The sequence below is a fragment of the Anneissia japonica genome, unplaced genomic scaffold, assembly GCF_011630105.1.
Source record: "Anneissia japonica isolate Jap-2015-1 unplaced genomic scaffold, ASM1163010v1 scaffold1374_len1023071_cov147, whole genome shotgun sequence".
In the NCBI taxonomy this organism is placed as follows: Eukaryota; Metazoa; Echinodermata; class Crinoidea; order Comatulida; family Comatulidae; genus Anneissia; species Anneissia japonica.
In genome coordinates, this window is record NW_022728671.1 from 115,570 (window position 1) to 137,807 (window position 22,238).

Below are 22,238 nucleotides of genomic sequence, written 5' to 3' on the forward strand. Positions count from 1 at the left end.
GTAGAAGAGGGTTAGTACAGCACCACAGCAAAATCACTATCAATATTATCAAATTCAATGACCAGGGTAACACAGCAATGTAAAGGACGTAGAAGTTGAGGTCTTGTTGCCATGATGTGGAAGCGGTTTGGCGCAGCGGGAACGGTTTTGTTTCCTAACCTGGAGGTTGGGGTTTCAATCTCACACTGTGCATTTTGCTTGTGTCCTTAGGCAAGACACTTTATCTGCATTGCTTCTCTCCACCCAGGAGTATAAATGGGAACGTGGTGGGGTTACTTGCTCCTGCGCTGATTACTAGCAGCAACACTTAGCATGTGGACCCAATGACCAGGGAAAAGAACTGCACTTTATAACCGCAAGGAAGAGGCATATTATAAATGACCGTACCATTACTAATACCAATGATGTGGTAAAAAATAATGACATATTCCTATCCATACAGCATACAGCCCCTGTTGTGAACAGAACAGTAGCTGACACTGGTTTACTAGATAGCTCAGACATGAGGTCACCATTAGGGGCGAAGAGGTTTACTCTACCAACTAGTCTGTGCCTGAAGCCCTTCGGTAAAATGCGCTTGCTATCTAAATCCAACTACACTACTACACAATCGCTAATTAAATAAAGTCTTTCTCACCTCTTTTGTGTACTTTACAATGGCTGATCCAATCGGATGCTCACTGCCAGATTCTGCTGACCCTACAATTACTAACAGTTTCTTCAATGAGTTCACTATCGGGTTTTCGAATACCGCCACACGAATAACACGAGGTGCGCCCTGCGTTATTGTTCCCGTCTTGTCGAAAATTACCACCTTCACTTTGTGCGCCATCTCTAGAGGCTGACCGCCTTTTATGAGTATCCCAAAGCTAGCTCCGACCCCCGTTCCCACCATCACCGCCGTGGGTGTGGCCAGCCCGAGGGCGCACGGGCAAGCGATACAGAGCACTGCGATAGCACATTGGAAGGAATACTGAAGTATCATCTCATTCCGCCCCATTGTTTCATTCTGTAAAAAATATTTACAGCAAATTTTTAGAATTTGAACTTACAAGAATCACAAGTTATTTTTAATATTAAATAAAAAATAATTAAATTTTATATTAAGAAATTAATAAAACTATTTAAAGATACAAATATAATTTTTTAAAAATTATAAAATTCAAATAATAAATTTTAACTTAATAGATATAATAAAAATATTAAACTTAAAAAAAAACAACAAAAATGAAGACATGATACGTACTGATGCTTTGTAGGAAGCGTGAGCAGATTCTAGGTTAGAATATCCAGTCGCTATGTGGAGGACAAGAACCAGCAGAGACAAACTGACTATGGCAGGTACAAAGTAACCAGCTACCTTATCAGCAATCTTTTGGATTGGAGCCTAGAGAAAAGAAAAAAAAAGAGATTTGCTTTACAATCACTTCATCTTGGTCTTCACTGATAATTATTCATCCATATTTTCTCTCCGTATCTTACATTAGTTCCAGTTCTTTTTTCAGATCTACTGCCTCTAGTATACTGCCCTCATGAGGCTGATTGATTAATAGTTGATTAATAGATCTTTTTTAGCTCTACTGCCTCTATTATGCTGCCCTCATGAGAAGCTCTAGAAACACTCAGCTGATTGATTAATGATTGATTGATTAATAGATCTTTTTAGGTCTACTGCCTCTATTATGCTGCCCTCATCGGAGATTTCCAGACTACGAGCACTTGTTTATTTTCAACCAGAATCTCCTTTTGTTTTAACGAAGCCTTCGCATAAAAAAAAACACTCCTGTGTTTAACATCAGCTTCATACTGTAGGTCTTATTAATATACACAGCAAGATATAAACATATTATTGTTCAGGTATTTTCACAAAGGGTATATCTTAATATATAATAATACTGTCAATATCCGCTCATGGCACTGTCCTAAGTCAAAAGAAAATGCATGAAGAAAAGATAATTATTTGAAGTGAATGTTAAATAAATGTGACACATATTAATATATAGCATTAAATATAGTGCCATATAAAATATTTATATTTACTATTGTTATTCATTACTGTTGTTTTTTATATTTTTAGGTATAACATTTTAAATAATTTATCCCACTCCATGCTGTAAATTGCATAGAGGTAATTATGTTATGCGCTATACAAATTGACAATTATTATTATTATTATTATTATTATTATTATTATTATTATTATTATTATTATAACATTGAGAAATTGTACCTTTGATGTCTGTGCTTCCTCGACAAGTTTCACAATATGTGACAATGTTGTGTCTGACCCGATGTGTGTTGCTTTCACAAATAGTGTTCCATTTTGGTTGATAGTACCGCCAATCACAGTGTGGCCTACAGCAAGCAACAATATATTTTAAAAAAAGTTATTAGAAGAACATGTTGGTGTTGGAAAGGAAACCACACAGATACACAAGGAAGGGATGGTGATTGGGTTTATCAGGAGATTACAAAAACAAATGAGTGGCAGATTAGCTCAGTCTTGTGTGAATTTATGGCCCATGTGCACATTAGAGAACGGAAAAAAGTAGGGGATTGTCTCCCGATGTACTGCCCACCACCACCAGAATGACCCCACTGGAAATAAGTCTTCTTCTAGACTTTCGTGGGCTATCCTTGAAGTTTACACCGAATAAATCCAATCCAATCCAATGGACTAGAAAGAAAAGTAAATGACATTATAATAAGAGTAAAGAGTTAATGGAGATGGATTAAACTCCTTGGAAGAAGAAGTGAAAAAGACAGAGATAATTACCAAAAAAAATGCAAACTTTTATGACACAAATGGAAGAAGGGAAACCTATAGGAAATATGTAGGATCATAGCTACTATCATGGACGAGATTCGTACGGATGGGTAGGTTTGGGAGAGATGTTTGTAGTTCAGTGAGAAGTAAAGTCAAGATTTTTTTACACCTTGTTTAGCGAACCCGCAGCCCGCCAATAACGATCACTTACAATAAAAATACAATTTCATTTTTTGGCCAATTAGCGCTTCTGACACCCAAAAAAAAATGGAAATTAAAAAAAATTTTTTTCTTAATTTTGATTACTCCTGCCACTGCTTAGAAATCTCCAAAAGTAAGATGTATATTTCTTCCTAATTATATAAATTTAACCATCCAATTACTACTGTACACTGTTTATATTAAAAAATAAAGTTTCATTTTTATATTTTGGCAAAACTATTTGCTAAATAAGAAAATAAATGTATTTTTTTCCGCCCTCCTCTGATAATCTTTATAAAAAAAGTTTTTTATAAAGATAACAATTAATAAAAAAAGTCTTGCCTAAATGATGCTAACTGAATAAAAGATTTAAAATTAAAATTAAAAAAATTAATTAAAAAAAAAATAAATTAAAAAAACTTATTTATTTACATATTGATTCCTTTTTGTTTCTTGTGATGTCTGTGCTTCTTTTTTGTTCTGTTGTTCTTTATTAGAAACTGCACCTTGAGCACCAATTTTGGTTGTGATGTTTGTGCTTACAAATCCTTATTATTATTATAATTGATATTAACATATCTTGCAATGTCTTACCTTCCATCTTCACAACAGGCATCGACTCCCCAGTGATGAGAGACTCATCAACCATAGACTTGCCCTCGAGTACGGTTCCGTCGATGGGGATCTTCTCCCCTGGGAACACTTTGACAACGTCCCCTTTATGCAGAAGGTCAACCTCCATCTCGACCTCCTCCTCAATGCTGCCCTCTTCGTTGTACTTAACCAGAGTGGCTTCAGTCGCTTGTAGGGACATGAGTTTTGCCAGTGCTTCAGATGTTTTTCCCTAAAGGAAAAAAAAACCCAAAACATTTAAATTCTATTGTATATCACTTTCAATACAAAATTTGAAATAGAACAAACTGAATTATCCATTATGTACAAACCATTTTTCTGGTTAATGAGAACTTCTAGAAGTAATTTTAGCTGTGCAACATATTATAGCCAATCACAGGCTGAAATCTCATCATGTTTACATTTGACCAAGCCTTGATGGATTAAAAAGACTCATAGAAATTTCCTTTGGATTACAGTATTACAAAGTACATTTCATACATAATTTTCAAATGCAACGTCGGGAGGTTTCGCAAGCTTACAAGACGATAACGAATATGGTTACATCATCATTTTTTTAGTAAATCCATCCAACACATTAGCATATTTGTCATAACATAGGCATGAATGACGATAATGAATATAACATGTTCACATTCGTTATCGTTTTCATAAGGTTGCGAAATCTCTCTATTGTCGCTTCTAATTTCTTCTTATATCAACTCATCATATTTCATTCTAATATACTAACGTCTTTAATAGTATTTTTGTAATGTAAAATTGTAGATGATACTACTCATACTATCTCACCTTTGCCATGTGCTCCAACCATCTTCCAAGGCAGACAAAAACTAGCAACATAGGGGGTTCATCAAAGAATGTCATGGGGCTAGTACTTGCCCCTTGTATCATAGCAATAATGAGGATGAAAATGGAATACAGATAAGCAATGGTTGTAGCTAGAACAATCAACACGTCCATGTTGGCTGCGCGATGCTTCAGGGCTTTATAGGCCTGTACATAAAAGTACCGGCCTCCTAAAAGCTGGAATAAACAATTATTATTATTATTAATTTAAATAAAATATGGCTTTAATGTCCATAAAATGTGAGTATAATGTAAAATATACAAGTAAAAGAAATACGACAACTACAATATTTGGCAAAGACAGGCCAAAAACAGCCACTCCTTACAAAAAAAGATTTTTAGTTATTAATACATGGTTTAACAGTAGAATGACAGTTATAAAAAGGTGAAAGAATCATTTAAATCCGACGTTTCGTTGTGAAGTTACAGAGGTTTAAACATACAGCTGTTTAAATACAGTAACTGTATTTGAGAAATCAGTCTTCTCAATGTTTGTGTGTTGAGTGTTAGTTGCACAGCTGTTTCAGGTTTGTTGTGAGCATATTCCTTTAATGGAGTGCCAATTTGTGTCAATATTCCTTTGATGATTGGTGTAAAAAATTTGCACTGGTTTTGATGCAGCTATAGATAACTGTGGTATACAAACAACATGAGTGTCAGTGTAATTTGTATTTTATATGTTTACATTTTATTCTACTGTGTGTATTAATTTATGATTTATCCCGCATTACCCTTTTGGTAATGTATTGCTTTAGAATCATTCTGCAAAGGAATCTGATCCGATTTTGTAATTTGCCACTTTTTATGAGAAAGGAAATTAAGAATTATAAAGTCTGGGCTATTATGATTATTACTAATATTAATATTAGTGACTTACCTGTACAGGTGTGCATAGTAGGAAGAGTGCAAGGTTTTCCACTGACAACCCTGGTATAATAAGTTTCTGGCTGGCTCCATGCCTGATGTCATGTATCAAAATAACCATAACAGGAATACCAAAAAACAAACATAGCAGGAATGACTTTCTCCACCTGTAGAGAGACAATTAATACTTTTTTATATTGATTATCTACTCAAGTATTTTTTATAGAACCCCTGCAATATCAATGCTTGCACCCCTACCTCCCGCAAGGTACCTCCCGCTGAAAATTCCCCAACCCCCCCCCCCCGGCTGTCTCTTATACACATCTCTCCTATGTCAATACCAGGGGTGGATTTAGAAAGGTGGGGGAGTCAGGCTTGCCCCAGCTCTCCCCTAGCCCCACTTTTGGAAAGTAAAAATTAAAAAAAAGGAAGGAAAAAGAAACGCCTCAGAGGTTATTTTCGGGTGCCTAGAAAACATAAATTTTGTGAGGGAAAACCCCTGGGCCCCCTAGGGTAGTGTCATTTTGATCAACCCACTTTCACCACCCCACCTTCCCCCCAACATCTCTGGAGCCGCCCCTGAATACTCCTAAATGCCACAGCTCTAGGTCAACCTATTATGTTGGATTTATATGGAGACATGCATCTTTGACATTAATTGGCTGAACACATAATTCATGTCAAAAGACATGATCCCTCATTATACATAGAAATAATTGGATTTCATATAACTTTAAATTAACTGACACTCTCTCTAATACAAAATGCAAATGTTATATAATAAAGCAATTTCAAGCAGTGTATGTGAATTATGTGACGACCAACCAATGCTAACGATTCAGTAAGGTTTGGTTTTCTGCTCAGTCTGTTCAATTTGGATTTAATCATAGTTTTATTTGGTTATAATAGGAGTTGTATAGGGATATATTACTTTTGCAATAATTTTATCCCCACATGTATTTTTTTAAGCAAATTGAGACTTCAGTATAATGCGCTATATCAAGACCTACTAAATTACATTATAAGTCAGTGGTGACATCATCACTTTTATTTGCACTGAATTTTCCTATTCCCCACTGATCGCTAATCGATATACTGTAAAAATTTGAATAGAAGCCCAATGGTTTAATCTTGAGAAGAAGCCAATCTCGAATTGAAGCCCCCTCTTTAGTTTGCAAAAAATAGCCTCGAAAAGAACCCCCATGGGCTTCTTATCAAGATAGCACTGTCTTTTTTTCGAGATAGAAAAAAAAATTAAAACACACTTGGTTTATATAGTAGATTAGGTGACTTAATACCAGGTACTCCATGACACAGATTGATTTTACAGTGGCCCTATTTATTGCTTTATAGTAGTAATTCCCAAACTTTACAGCATTCACTTTAATAAAAAGAGCCCCTTCTATACTTTGAATAATTAGCCTCGAAAAGAAGCCCATCCAAATTTCACAAAAAAAGAAGACCAGTGCTTTAATTTAAGGTTTTAAGGTAGCACCTTACGATTTTTTGCGTCTCGTGTGCAAAAAAGCTCAAAGCTGGGTGATTTCACTACAGTACAACGTGGTGGAATATTCTTTCGGCAATTTTTTCCAGGAAATACTGGCTACTTCAGCTTCTATTTCATATAGTGTACTCAAAACCTGATTGTAATTGCTTATATATTAATAAGAATAAAGGTTATAGTGCATAGTTCATATGATGGAATGGAACTGTAGTTTAGTGCTTTCGTGATCATGCTTTCAAAGAATCATACATAATCATAAAAATGTCCACACTATCAAATTTTATTTGACAATAATATGTGAAATGCCCAAATATGGTCATGATAACATCATATTATCACCATATATAGGCACAGGTCATGATAACATCATATTATCACCATATATAGGCACATCATGAGTATATGAGCATACAAAGGGTTTTTCTTGTCAGAGATAATTTGATAAAAACAACAGGGCTTAAGTATGTTTCTCATAATTAAACACAACTCCATATCCTTTTAGCCTCTCATTGTGATTTTCAGGGATGTAGTTATGGTGGGCGGACCACCCAACCTTGAAGTTTTACAGCTATGCTAAAACTAATTTCATGGTCCTCCACCCATCCTTATTAACCAACTTTTCCATTCTTAAAATCCACTCTTATTATTTAAAGTTTACCAATGTTATCACTCACACACCCATAAAATGTCTATTACCCTTAGTTTTTTATGCTACAACCCTGGATTTATGTCTATTTATCTTGCTGTACATTTCATACAGAAGAAAAGAAATTAAATGTGTAAATTTAAGTAGCTAATTTGCACGGAAATAAAGGAAATTTTACCGTCTAATTTCTTCTTTGTGGTCTATTATTGCCATTTTGCTTTTAGTATCATTGGTTGCCAGATTAGCTCCAAAACCAACATCCTGAAAAACACAATTAACAAACATTTAAATATGTATAGCAGAAATAAAACAATAAAAAAAATGGAAAAATATTACTTTTCACTTTGATATTGGATTGTAAATTTCAACCTATAATTAACACCAATGATGAGAATAGGAACAATTATAATATAACAAAATTATAACCAACAAAAAAATGGAAAAATTGTATAATACTGTAATAAACAATCATCACACCATCAAAAATAATGATAATAGCATTAAACTTACCCTGACATATTGAATGACATCCCTTGGTCCTATAAGCTCTGGGTCATATTCAAAGCGCCCTCTACATGTTGCTAAGGTAACAGATGCTGAGAGGATGCCTTGCTTTTTCTTGAGGGTAGATTCAATAAGATACACACACGAAGCACATGTCATCCCAGATATCTACAAGAAAATTAATTGGCTTACAGTAAAAAAAACTGTACATATGAAAACTCATTACGTTGATATAAATTTAGCTATGCAACACATGATATAGCCAATCATAAGCTGAAATCACAGAATGTTTAAATTTACTAGTAAGGCAAGACTTTTTTATACCTTGTTTCACAAACTTATCTTTTTAAATAAAGGTCATCACAAGAGGGCAGAAAAAAAATTGTTGCATGTAAACAGTGTAGTAATGAGGTGGTTAAATGCTTTAAATTTATATAATAGGAAGAAATATACACATCGTATTTTTGGAAATTTCAAGGCAGCGGAGGGTGTAATAAAAATTTTTAAAAACTTAATTTTTTGTGGCGACGCGGGTGCACTAATTGGCCAAAAATAAAATTTTATTTTTATTCGAAATCATCATTATTAGCAGACGGCGTGTTCGCTAAACAAGGCATAAAAAAATCTCGTCTAAATGTTGCCCAATTTCTTATCTTCTTGATATTTTCTGAACTTGATACTGACATGGATATGATTAATTATACAATTAGTTAGTTAATGAGATTAATATTAGATGAAAGATGAGATTTAATGAGATTATGTTAATTAATTAATTTCATTATAGGCAGCCACCTTCAACTTGCTTTATAGGCCTACTACTGTATACTGTATTTCACTATGGGCGGTCCATTTCCTGCTGTGTGTTTTCTGTAGAACAAATAGAGTTAATGAGATAAGCAGATGGTGTGAGTCAAAGTAAACTGACTTTATACACCTATGAAACACCTCCTAAATAATCCTGTAAAATAATAATGAAATCTCTGCAATTTGTAGTAGGACAATTTATTTTACCTGGAGTTCCACATATTGATCAACAGGTGAAGTGTCATCCTCCAACACCTTGGCGCTGAATCCCATGTCACTGATGAAGTTTGCGATTTTGTTAGACGTGATCAAATGAATGTTGTAATTTATTTCAGCCTTCTGAGCCATCAGTGATACAGAAACAGACTCGATACCTAAAAAAAGTTATATATAAAATTATCAGAAAAAAATTAGAAACTATAAGCATAACTTTAAATAGTAATATGATTCAGCAAAAATACAATATATACTATAACAATAATAATAGAAATCAAGGTTAACTTATGGGATACTCCCCCAGGGAGCTTAAGTTTGTGTTCCATACGTGTTTAATCCAGTGACCGGGGGTATTAATGTGAAGCGCTTATAGACCTTGTTGGCGTTAGATGCTATAGAAGTCTAACATATTATTATTATTATCGCTCTCCTGAAGACGACTGAAGGAACTCAATCGAAACGTCAAGATACCCAAGGAACTACAGTGATATATAACCTTTAACCTTAATTTACTCCAATAATGACATGACCTGTACCTTTCTCCTTTTTCAAATTCTTCTCGATGGTTGCTACGCAAGAGGCACACGTCATCCCCGTTACCTGCAGCTGACATCGTTTAATGTTGCCGTCGCCAAGCTCCAAATCCTCAAGGAAACGCTTCCGAGGGTCCGGTCGTTTTAAAATGCTTTTCAAACCATTATCTTTACTTCCTTGATGATATGCTGGATTTAAATGGGCATCTGAAAAGAAAAAATTGTTCTTTCCTTGTAATAATTTTCAAAAATTTAAATTATATCACTGTACATATTTACTCTTCAAGAAACTGAAAATTAAATTTACCTTTATTTTTATTCGCAAAATGATGGAAAGTTATGAACTCGATTAGAAAACAGGATTTTTAGTAATAAAAAAAAGTTAATGTACCACATGAGTTGGCATTTTTAAGTAAATTTCAATAACAATTTTACTCCAACATGCAGAGTAGCAGGGGGTCAATTTTTATTGAAAGAGAGTCCTGCAGTCGAATTATGCACAGTATCCACAAACAAGAGCCTTGCAGCTCTTTAATATGATTTTTCATACCTTTGTTTACAGTATTTGTTTGTCATGTAAACTTGAAATATTAAACAATATGATAATCTAAAGCAGGAGTTGGCCAACTTGATCATGCTTCAATAGATTCAAATATCAGATACTGTACTTAAAACTACTTCTAAAATGCCTAGGGTATACTCAGACGGTGTAGTAGGCTGCGGTGAAATGCCTCGACGCAGGCATGATGACTCATCACGTCTGCGTTTAATTCACATGGGCACAACTCAATGATAAATAAGGACATCGAGTCTGGCTGGATAATAAGACGCTGTCTGAATTGGCCTTTCGTTGATAAATGCTGTTCTTATTCTTAAGCCATTAATTTCATTGAATGTTTAGGCCTATCCTTTTGAGTTTAATAAGGCCAAGTAAAAAAAAAAGTAGTAGTTTCTCGTCCTAATATTTTGAAAAAAAGGTGAATGAGGGCACTTTTTTCAACTCTGAGATGGCAAATCCAAGACGGTCGATGGGAAACAGCTTCTGCTTTCTTACTTTTACCAAGTAGACATATGGAAAGCAAATAAAAGACATGATTCATACCATATGTATCCCCGACCACAAATGATCGAGAGAGGAATTTTACTGATGTGACTTAGCCAGATTTTTGTACATCATTTCGTAAAATAAAGGAAATTTAAAAAAAATTGAATTAAAAAATATTTGATAAGGCAGAAAAAATCGATGCGCGAGGGAACGATAAACTATGTTTTTCTTTATTTGGCCAAACAGGAACATAACTGTTCACACCCAAGCACCTTTATGCAGTTCTCAAGTTGCATGGAACGTCTGTAGTTGCTACGGAAATTCTGACTAATTAGAAATTTGAAGACATGGGTTTAATTGAAATGCATTTTATACTAAATTGGGAAGTCCTACTTGTATCTACTTATCTTACAAATATTTTAAAACTGTACAGTACAAATTCATTAATTTGTATTCATTTGCTTGTACGCATTTTCAACATTCGATTTGACATTTTGGTACATTTTTTATTAAAGTAAAGTAGGCATGCCTGTCCATGTGTGGAGCAGATTGAAGACATCACATTGTCCTTTAATCTTATCACCCTTATCAAAATGTGTTGACAAGCTACTAATTAGTTTAATTGAAGGACAAGATAAGGCTAATAAATCTATATACACCATAAATAATCATGCAATAATAATAATAATAATAATAGTGTTTTAAGTTTGAAAATCTATGAACAATAAGACTTAATTTAAAATATGTTAAAGAGAGTCCATTGCAAGCAAAAAATGCATGACAAAATTCAGGCAAAAAGGTAAGGAAGGAAGGAAAATAAAACTTTGTCAACAAACATAAAATCTTAAAGTGGTTTACGAGCATGCTATTTCGGTTCATCAATGCACAGTGCAACTTCCACCATAAATTAAATTTCAATATTTTCGCTGGTATATAATATTGAACTCCATCTAAACACATGCTATTTGGATTTGGGTCTATTCAAAACCTTAATTTTAAAAGGTAGGTAAATATCGAGGTAGTGTAATATAACATAAATGAATAAAAGAAAAGGAAGAGAGAAAAGAGGTCAAAGAATTATGGCATCCAAGGAATAATTCTTGATTAAAACAAACCTGATTTTTCCAAATCTGAAGCTTAAATAAGTGAAATAAAATAAGATGAAAAAATAATCCTGAAACATATTAAATCACTTTCCAGATTACTGTGCCACATTTTATTTGACAAAAACAAGTAACAAGCCTAAATATGGTCATGATGACATCACAATATGACCATACATCATGAATATGGGCATAATGTACAACTGTTTTTTGTCAAAGAAAATTTGACAGAGATCTAGACAGAGCTTTACAGTACAGTAGACCACTGAAAGCAAGGACTTACTGATGTGAAAGTACAGTGTACACTCCAGATTATTTGTGTTTAATTTAAAGTGGCAGAACGAGGAGGGTACATGGGAATTTCCCACTCCCCCACTCAAGCAGACAAGCATGGACCCTTCATCATCTGGTGCCACGACAGGGTGGTCAGACTAAAATTATTAAATCGCCGATCTGAACAATTTTTTTTTTTTTGTGATTGATTGATAAAATCTTTCCCATTAACCTCACCACTAGGCTTCCAATATTCCAGGATCCTGACCGAGGATGCTGGACAACCCATTGGTTCGGTTCCCCGTCCAAATTCTTAGACACCATCAGGAAATTTTTGGAGATATTGCTTGCATATACACTGTGTTTGAACAATATATCTGCTAAAGTTCAAAAGTGCTTCTGTATCAAGTAAAAGTAAACACTTATCAAATGGCAGGTTACATAAATATTTACTGCTCTGTACACTTCACTATCTATTTACTTTATGAAATAAAAATTTTATATTTTTAACAGTATGCATAAATTATGATAATATTTAGTAAACATAGTGGTGTACTGTAAACATAGACAGACTGCAATAATATTAAATAATGTAAATGAAACGTAGGTTACATAAATATTTACTGTACTGTACACTTCACTATCTATTCACCTTACGAAAAATAAAAATTTTATATTTTAACTACAGTATGCATAAGGTATGATAAAACATAGTGGTGAAACACAGACAGACTGCAATGATAAAGTGAAGCACAGACTTACAATCTACTCATAACAAGCTGAGGAATTTTGTATGATAAAATATTGTAAAATATATTTCTACAGTTAAAGTAAGTATGCATGTCAACCAAAACTAAAATCTAAATGCTTTTAATTTTTTCAACCACGGAGTCCAATTCACTTTGTATTAATTGTTTCAAAAAGCCACTTTTCATATAACTGTATTAAATTTGACACATTAACTACAGATGGACACCTGATGGTTATAATTTTACCAACCAAAAGGTATGGTTTTGAACACTGGAAAGAATTATACAAGACCAAATTTCTTTTTTTTTTTAAATGAATTGATGATGAACTGACAGACCGACACCCTGATTTCTAAATGTCGTTGAATATTTTTTGGCCTACAGTGATCACTATTAGTGATAAGCTCTGATGCATTGCGAGACACATTACTGCACAGATGTCTGTTGCCTTTTAAAATTTACACTGTATAAGCTCAGGTAAAAAGGACAGTTGCAATATGATGACGTGAGACTCCGACAGGAGCAAATGGCGGCATTGTATTTAAAAGCCTTTTTTTAATACAAATTTCCATATGCTGCGTCTCAAGGGACACTATAATGACACCGTAGACTAATATACGAAATGAACTCATAAAAACTAACAATTTAAGCTGACGACAAACATTATGAAAATGTTATGGTGTTGAATGTGTCGTAAAGATTTTGAAAATGTGTTCAATAAAAAAATAATATAATGAATGGAAATATGCTGAAATGATTGGTAAAAGATATATATTTGAAGACATTGTAGAAAGAATGCAATACTGTATGTTTGTAAATACCTACTGTAGAGTAAGTTTCATATTTTAAAGTTCATTTAAAAAAAAAAGTTAAAATATAAATTAAAAAAGGAATTTTAAAGTTCATTTTAAAAAAAGAGTTAAAATATAAATTAAAAAAGGTATGAACTTAATATCTACATTTTTACATTTTGGGTTATCCTTTGTATAATTTTTTTTGTTCCTATTCTTTTTCTTTTTTTTCATTTAGCGTTTGTTTTTGTGACCTTAGCGCATACTGTACATTTTCAGAGGATTCTGTACAGCACTACAGCTTATTAGAGAAAGGCACTTTACTATTAAAAAAAAGCTGCTATTAACAAATTGTTGGAGTACTGTATGCTACTGTAAACATACACTAGGCCTACCCAACTTGTCACCACATAATAATTTCTTGAAAAGTCAGTTGATGAAATAGGTTCAAAGCATGTTGTAATATATGTACTGTACACTCGATTAATGTCGCAATATCTATAATATAATAGTAATAATAATATGCAGAAATTTATAACACGCCAATTCAAAAAACATTATCAAACGCGCAGTGAACGATTAACCCAATTAAAGCGATTTTGTAAACAAAAAATGATTCAAATTAGTTTTTATACAAAATTGAATATATCTCTACAGTGTTTATTAAGCCAAACACGGACTGTAACCGACAGTGGTCGGCTGACACGATTCAATGGAGAACGCAGTGTCAATACAAGCGCGCAATGTATCACAGGGAGCAGCGATTCCAGAGAGGCATTTATTAAATATTCGATTTAGTGACGATTAATAATTTAAATCAATCAAATAAATTCCAACCAAAAATACACAGAAGCCTGAAAAGGCATATGAATGGCATTACAAAGTCTAATGTACTGGTTTACTGTATATATGGAGACAGTGCAATTTTGTAAACATAATTTGTAAACACAAGGTGATTAGTTTTGATTAGCTCACATTTTACCAATTACCTTGATGTTGTTACTTTTTAATAATTCACTTTGTAAATGTGGTTCCGTAGTGTTACCGTCAGGTGAAAAGTTTTATGGTGTGAAAATAATTTTGGTATTCTAAAAACAGAAAATGACTGTTGATTGAATTAAAATGAATCAAAAAAAAAAAAGATCAAAAGATTTTCAGTTAATTGTAACTTATCAATACACACTGCACCGATCAATTCAACTATGAAATCATTGTCATTGCGCAGCAAATAAAACTCATAGGCATTATTGATTCCAAGGCCAATACCGGATTCACTTCCCTCTCCAGGAAAAAGATCATTGATCAAGTACCGATCTGTGATATTGATCATTCCTTAGAATGCAATCATTACACAATGAAAGAAACCCTGTTCTGCATGTCAACACTTGTTTTCAATCTGACTTTATATTTTTTTTTTTTTACTTCCAGCATATGACACTTCTTTAACATACAGGCGTCAACTTTATTTTCCTTCTACTTGTTTTTTTTAAATTTTAAATAAAATTACAATGTATTTTCAAGGACCGCTATTAGTGGGAATACAACCTTCAGACTCCAATCCTCTGCTGTATATTTCCTGCATACTGCAAGACACTATTTTAACAGTACTGTATACTCAACTCTCCATTTTCCTTCTACATTTTTTTAAATAAATAAAATTACAGTACATTTCTTATTTTCCAGGACCCCTAGTGGGAGGAACACTCTCAGACATAAAAACTGAGTTCTATTCAGGTTCTTAAAAATGATTTCTCTTAGTTTATAAAGCTGGTTATTAATACAGGATCAGCCTAAAACTTGCAAATAGAAAGGACTGTGCTACTACTACTACTACTACTGTAATTAACACTTTGATATGACATACAATTTATGATGGTACTGTATGGTACGCCTGCAGTACCAGCAACGTTATTATACACCATTCATCTCCTTTGTTTAGTGATTTATTTTTGTAATTAAAAGAAAACATGAATATTTTCTTTTTGTGTAGATGATGTCAGCAAACTACACATGTAAGTTGTCATCACAAAATGAGTACCACGCATTAAAAATGAGTTATATACGTTTAAAAAAAATATGCATTAAAGCTGAAACCCAATTATTGTTATAATATTATACAGTACATGAATAAATCAAAACCCATTTTGCCCTGAGACTTGCATATTTCATTATGACTAGCTTTTTCTGCTGAAAATTAGCAATAAAACCGTTCAAGTTTGAACATACTGTACTGTATTTACCGGACTACAAATGAGCAAATTCAATGACATTCAAATTTGAAGTTTGATGTTTTCCCTAATTTATCACAGACAGAAACTATTTTATAACAGTTTTGTAACAGCACACAATGTGTTCCAAGTGTTGGTTAGCAATGCCGTGCTGAATTTTATGAATATTGTACATTTATAGTGCGTGCTTTTTCAAAACAATTTAAGGGTAAAATGCTTTTAAATTGCATTTCATTCACTAGTCCCAAGTCTCCTAGGGTCGTGGGAGTCTCCTGACATTCGGACAGCCTTTTGCACTTCCACTAGCAAGCAAAAACCTTCAGTCTGGAAAACTACATCATACAAATTCAAGATAATTACATGTTTTTACTACTGAACTGTACTATCAATGGTCTCTCAGAAGTTTAGTTTGAGATAGATACCACCATACGCGCAGCAAAATATAATTGTTAAGACTTCAACGGTGCATTGGTTGTAATTATAACTACGATCAATGCTCTACAGTATATGAGGAGAATGTTAGGAAAAAACTTGATTTAATTATGTTGGACGAATCCCACCCTTTACATAATCACTATGTATTTATGCGTACATACAATAACAGACACAATTTTTCATTTGTAATGAACTCAATTAGATTATATAATAAATATGCATCAAGATAATTTGGTATTAATGATGATGGTTGTAGTAGTAATAAATAAATATAATAAAACAATCATATAGAGCATTGATCGTAATGATAATGATTGTAATAATGATTATAATTGTGATAATAATTCTAAAAATGTATTTTATGTTTTTTATTGATTTTTACTATGTACAATATTTTGTATGTAAATTTCCAACATGTTTTAATGTTTGGACAAATAAAAGTTTATCTTATCTTATTTTATCTGATCCTATTTTAACTGGATCTCCCGAAAGGAGATTCTTCCAACTTTGGACCCCCACTAGATTAAATTGAACATTTTAAGTGTGTTTTATAATATTCACCATTTTTAATGAACTTACCAACTAACGAAGCCTCGAACCCCATATCGTCGATAGCATCTCGAAGATCACTTGGGGAAGTCTTCGACGGATAAAACTCAATTTTTCCCTGCTTCTCTGTCAGTGAAACTTTAATAGACTTCACTCCGGGCTTCTCGGATATGCTTCCTTCAATCGAATGCACGCAAGAATTGCATGTCATACCCTCAATGCCGATTAACGTTGTTTGCGTAATTTCCACGTTTTGGTCTGTTCCATCTAGGTTTACTGGTAAAAAACAGTCAAATCCCATTTCGTCAATTCCCTGTCGTAACATTTCCGGTGTCGTTTCATTGGGATTATAAGAAATCACAGCGTTTTTATTTTCAAGAGAGACCGTGATTTTTTCTACACCAGTTTCATCTTTCATTTTACCTTCAATGCTTTTAACACATGATTGGCATGTCATACCTACGACATCAAGCACAACGGTCGCTCCATTGCCATTTGTGCTACCTTTTGGTAAAGCAGCATCGAATCCCATATCCTCGATTCCTAAACGAACCGTCTCCGGTTTAGTCAATACCGGGTCATATTTCACATACGCTTCTCCTTTTTCTAATGACACTTCTATTTCAACAACTCCTTTGAATGTTGAGATGTTATCCTGAATTGAACGCACACAAGACTGGCACGTCATACCACCCACAGAAATTGTAAGATCACGTAATTCTGAGTCCAACTCATCGAAACTAGCGACGAAACCCATGTCCTCTATTGCTTGTCTCAAGGTTTTCTGATCCATTTTGTTGGATTCGTATCGTATTGTTGCGGATTTATTCTCGAGAGAAACTGCGATGCTGTTTACTCCGTTTAGTTCTGATATATTTCCCTCAATGGATTTCACACATGAATTACAAGTCATACCATCAACACGTATCAAAACTTCATTAATTAATGGCTTCTCATGCTGGTTAAATGAAGCACCAAATCCCATTTCCTGAATGGCAGACAATAATTGTTCGGGATTGGTTAGATTGTCATCAAAGGCAATTACACCTTGTTGACGTTCCAACGACACTGATATCCGATTGACTCCCTCTAGCGTGGATAACTTTCTCTCAATAGACTGCGCGCATGAATTGTATTTCATACCAGTGATGTAAATAGTTACTGATATCTCCCTGGCTAGATTGTCATTCTTCAGCGTTGCCTCAAATCCCATATCATCAATTTTATCACGTAGTTGCTCTGCTGATGATACTAGGGAGTTGAAGCTTATAACAGCTTCTTCCCTTTGTAGTGATACCTGCAACAATGGGAGAAATTTGCATAAAAAGCACAAGATTGATAATAGCATGGTAGATTATGTGAATAAACAACAACATATCTGCAAAACCCACTTATATCCTGACTTATACCCTTTTAAGTAAAAAGTGCAGCTTTACAATAAGCATATAGTGCTTATTTTTACTTTTATACACATTAAAATTTATTAGGTGAGACTTTTTTTAATACCCATACCTTGTTTCACAAATTAATTTTTTTAAAGATCTTCAGAGGAAGGTGATAAAAATATAATAATACAATTTTGTTTTCTTATTTTAGAAAATAGTTTTACCAAAAACATCCAGATGGAGGAGAAAATAAAAATATAATTTTTTTGGTGAATGTAAACAGTGTAGTAATGGGATGGTTAAAAGCTTTAAATTATAATTAGGAAGAAAATATACATATCTTACAGTATTTTAGAAGATTTCAAGGCAGTAGTGGGTGTAATACAATTAAAGAAAACATTTAATGTTTTTCTGAAATTTTTATTTTTTTAGTGGTCTAATTGGCCAAAAAATAAAATTTTATTTTTATTTGAAATAATCATTAATGGTGGGAGGCGAGTTCGCCAAAAACCATGTACAAAAAAAATCTTGCCTAACACCAGGGTTTCATACTTTCCACTGGTGTATCACTTTATTCTAAAATAAAATTAAAAAAATACTATAAATGAATTATATTTAACTATGTATTTGTTAGTACCCTCATATTCTGACCTGATTGACAAAGGATGATACAAAAGATTGCCAATGGACTACTAATAGTCAATCGTACCTAATTAAAATTTATAGTCTAAATTTCACTTGGGAATCCTGTTGAAAGTGTAAATTACAAAATTATGAAGTGTTGAAAATTAGTATTATAACAATGAAAATCATAGCACTTGTTTATTTTTCTCAGAACTGATGAATGTGGAATTAATTGCACCTTTAATTTTCATACATTTTACTGTTTATACTTTTTAAAATCCCATTTTGAAAGAGGTTTGAATATATTTACAATGATACAGTACATAATTGATATACAAATATTTATTAAATAAAATAATATTATATAAAATTACTAATTCATATATCAATAAATTATAAAACAGCATTAATTCTCTATTTTATTATTTATTATAATGAAAATCATAAAACCTAATTTTTACAGTACAGTTTAATACTTCTAATTTTCTGAAGGACAGCTTTAACTCACAGAGATGTTTTTGACAGCAAGGTCATCCCCAATGACCCCTTCAATGCTCCGAACACAAGAGTCACAGGTCATACCCTCTATAGAAATCACACATGTTGTGTCCATGTTACTGGCCTATACAGTATATTTTCTAATCTGAAAGTAAATAGTATGCTTTAATTAAGAAATAATGAATAGAATTTGTTTTCAAATTGGTACATTAGATTGTGAAAACTGAATAAAACCAATGATGTTCACAACTGCTGGCATGCCATATTTAAAAAAAAAAATATACACAAAGGCATATTCAAACATAAAAAATCTCTGAATTAAGCAATCCTACATCAGACTACAGACACAACAATGTTGGTCTCTGTGAAAGGGGCTAAATATTACTGTATGCAAATTAGTAGCGAGACAGTGGCGGATCCAGAATTTTTTATTTTTTGCTGGGATGGTTGAGTGGCAATTAAGATAGTAGAGGTCACTATCAACTTTAACTTCAACCAAACATGACATAATATTTCTTTGCATTATCTTTTAGAATCAATAGAACAATATTAACTATGCTGATTAATGAACTAAAAATATCCATTTAACCAACATTAATTTCTAAATGCACCAAGGAAAGTCAATCTCAAATTTTTCAATAATTTGTTTAAAAATATTGCTTCGCTCAGCCTATTTGGATTATGTGTGAGATTTTATTCAATAAGAAAAAGTGAACCATATGGCTTATGCATAGCCTCGTCTTTGTTAAAAGTCTGAAATCTTGAGTGAGAAGACACTGATTTTCTGAAGAGAAATGCTACTATATAGCATATGTTGCCCTGTTTTTCAACCAAAATGCTGGATAGGCTTACAGTATATTCAAAAGAATAATACTACATACACACTGAAATAAAAACACTTAATGTCTAAGTGTTATTTCCGCCAAGCGTCTGTGGTTATTTTAGATATGTGTAATACTGTACTATAAGCCAGATTTTCGATGTCACTTGATATTTTTCCCTCGAATACTGACATTACGGTATGTACAGGTATCAGAATAAACAGCTCCTGATTGGTAATAAAGTATTTTAAAAATAGTATCGTTATATTTTAAAATATATCATTATTTTACTTGTGTGTTAGACCAGACAACAGCTATTTACTTATTTGTTTTTTACTGTAGACCGGAAAGTCAATGCAAATGTGATATGATGGAGTATTTTCTAAAGAATTTCATTCAAAATCGATACTGAACAAACTATATTGATACTGTATGCTGATAATGAACTAAAAACATCCACTATTCTAGTCAACATTATTGTATAGTCTATATAAAAGTTTTCAAATTAACTTTCTTCACAGCATGGTAACTGTTAAGTCATTCGTTTTATTTATCTTCTTTTCAACAAATCAAGCAGATGTTTAAATGAAAACAATTCGTTGATGAAGCTGACATAATTTGTGTTGATTTAAATTGTTTGAAATCGCCATTGCATATTTAACATCATTGCAACTTCCTCATTGTTTATAATTAAACAATATTGCTTCGCTCAGCCTTTTTGGGTTGTGCGTGGTATAATAATATAGTGAACTACACAGTTTTTGTACTGAAATTCTGAAATTTCAAGTGCGATGATATTCGTTTGCGATAGCTTATTTTGCCCAATTTCAAACCATGTTGGATATACTCATTCAACATTATTTTCCATTTGACAGAACAACCACAAATTAAGCTCTCTTCACTCACGTCCCCTCCATTTACTTGTCACCATTGTAAGTTATGAAGTTCTCTATCCGCCCCGGAAGCCCACTTGTGCGATAGTCAGGATAAAATCTGGATCCGTGCCTGCAGAGCTTGATTTGGAATAAACACTTCCCGTGGCATTTATTTTTTCCTCGAAATATTACCACTAAAAGGCCGTAAACAAAGCTAAGGGAACCAAAATCATTCTCAACACATTCTATCTACTCCAGTAGAATTACATTTTTGCTAATGTGGTTGGGATCAATAAGCCTTTATGATCACGTAATAACACATTTTAATTGTATATTACGTGTTGTAGTTCCGAATTTACAGGGAAGGCATTTTATATGAGTATACAGGTACATCCAAATTCAAAAAAAAAAAAAAAATTAAAAATGCCTCCTTCATAAAAGTCTCAGCAATAAATGCTCCAAGGGGTGTATATTCGAATAAATATTTTAACTGAATAAAATGAAAGTTGGAACTTGATGTATGTTTCAAAGTGCTAAAATGATGAATGTTTTTAGTGTGTGTGTGACCATTGCCATTGGTTTTAATTACTCTGGTTTTTCCCATATTATGAAAAACAATAAACATCTATCCAAATATGTCTGCCTTTTTTTTTATGTCGCTGGCTTGTAGTACCGGTAAGTAAATTTTGATTCTATTTTAAATTCTATTTTTCTCTTAAATTTGTAAGGAATTTTTAAAAATATTTTTAAAATGCCAAATTGTATTTTTTTTTTTTTTTTGGAAAGACACTTTGTAGTAAGCCTAATGTAGCTAGTAGGCCCCTCGCGAGACAGCAAAATAAGAAATGTCTCATCTGTGTATAAATTAGAAATTATAGTAGGATACCTACTGTAGACTCGGCTAGACCAAAGCTAGGCCTCGTACGTACATATCAGACGTACACTTCCTGAGAGGACACCATCGGGACACCTAGGCCTAAACTAAGCCTGAAGAATTCCTCCAGAAGAATTAGTACACTGGACAAAACAGTTTTGTTACTGTGAGACAGTCAAAAACCCTAAGAAGAGAAGTGTATACCTTACCACCAGTTTAAAATCACTACTTAGTCCAGTGCTTAGTTAATGTCTCCAAGCGCTCATATCGAAGTCATATGATCCCCTTCCTATTTAATAATTATAAAAACTCCCACATAAAACTACTGTATCTGCCTACAATTTCTAGGCATTGCAAAGACTCTTGGAATGATCCACTTCACTCAAAATCAGCAATTTGTTTACGGATGCATGATGATACGCGTAAAACGTAGCCGTGAACTTTCACCCCCAAGGCGTCGACACAAAACA

At 33.1% G+C, this 22,238-nt stretch overlaps 1 protein-coding gene across 1 annotated transcript in view; it reads right to left on the reverse strand.

Moving 5' to 3' along the window:
- Positions 1 to 22,155, reverse strand: part of LOC117114464 (copper-transporting ATPase 1-like) — a 30,521-nt gene extending 8,366 nt beyond the window's left edge. Inside the window, exons 1-13 of the mRNA XM_033258132.1 lie at positions 21,978 to 22,155; positions 19,209 to 19,343; positions 16,722 to 17,988; positions 9,522 to 9,725; positions 8,977 to 9,143; positions 7,972 to 8,133; positions 7,640 to 7,722; positions 5,325 to 5,478; positions 4,391 to 4,624; positions 3,563 to 3,812; positions 2,231 to 2,355; positions 1,247 to 1,387; positions 638 to 1,009 (exon numbers count right to left, since the gene is read on the reverse strand). Of these exons, the coding sequence (XP_033114023.1) occupies positions 638 to 1,009; positions 1,247 to 1,387; positions 2,231 to 2,355; positions 3,563 to 3,812; positions 4,391 to 4,624; positions 5,325 to 5,478; positions 7,640 to 7,722; positions 7,972 to 8,133; positions 8,977 to 9,143; positions 9,522 to 9,725; positions 16,722 to 17,988; positions 19,209 to 19,313 (3,264 nt within the window). The 5' untranslated portion in view covers positions 19,314 to 19,343; positions 21,978 to 22,155. The remainder of the gene's footprint in view (positions 1 to 637; positions 1,010 to 1,246; positions 1,388 to 2,230; positions 2,356 to 3,562; positions 3,813 to 4,390; positions 4,625 to 5,324; positions 5,479 to 7,639; positions 7,723 to 7,971; positions 8,134 to 8,976; positions 9,144 to 9,521; positions 9,726 to 16,721; positions 17,989 to 19,208; positions 19,344 to 21,977) is intronic.
- Positions 22,156 to 22,238: the final 83 nt, after the last annotated feature.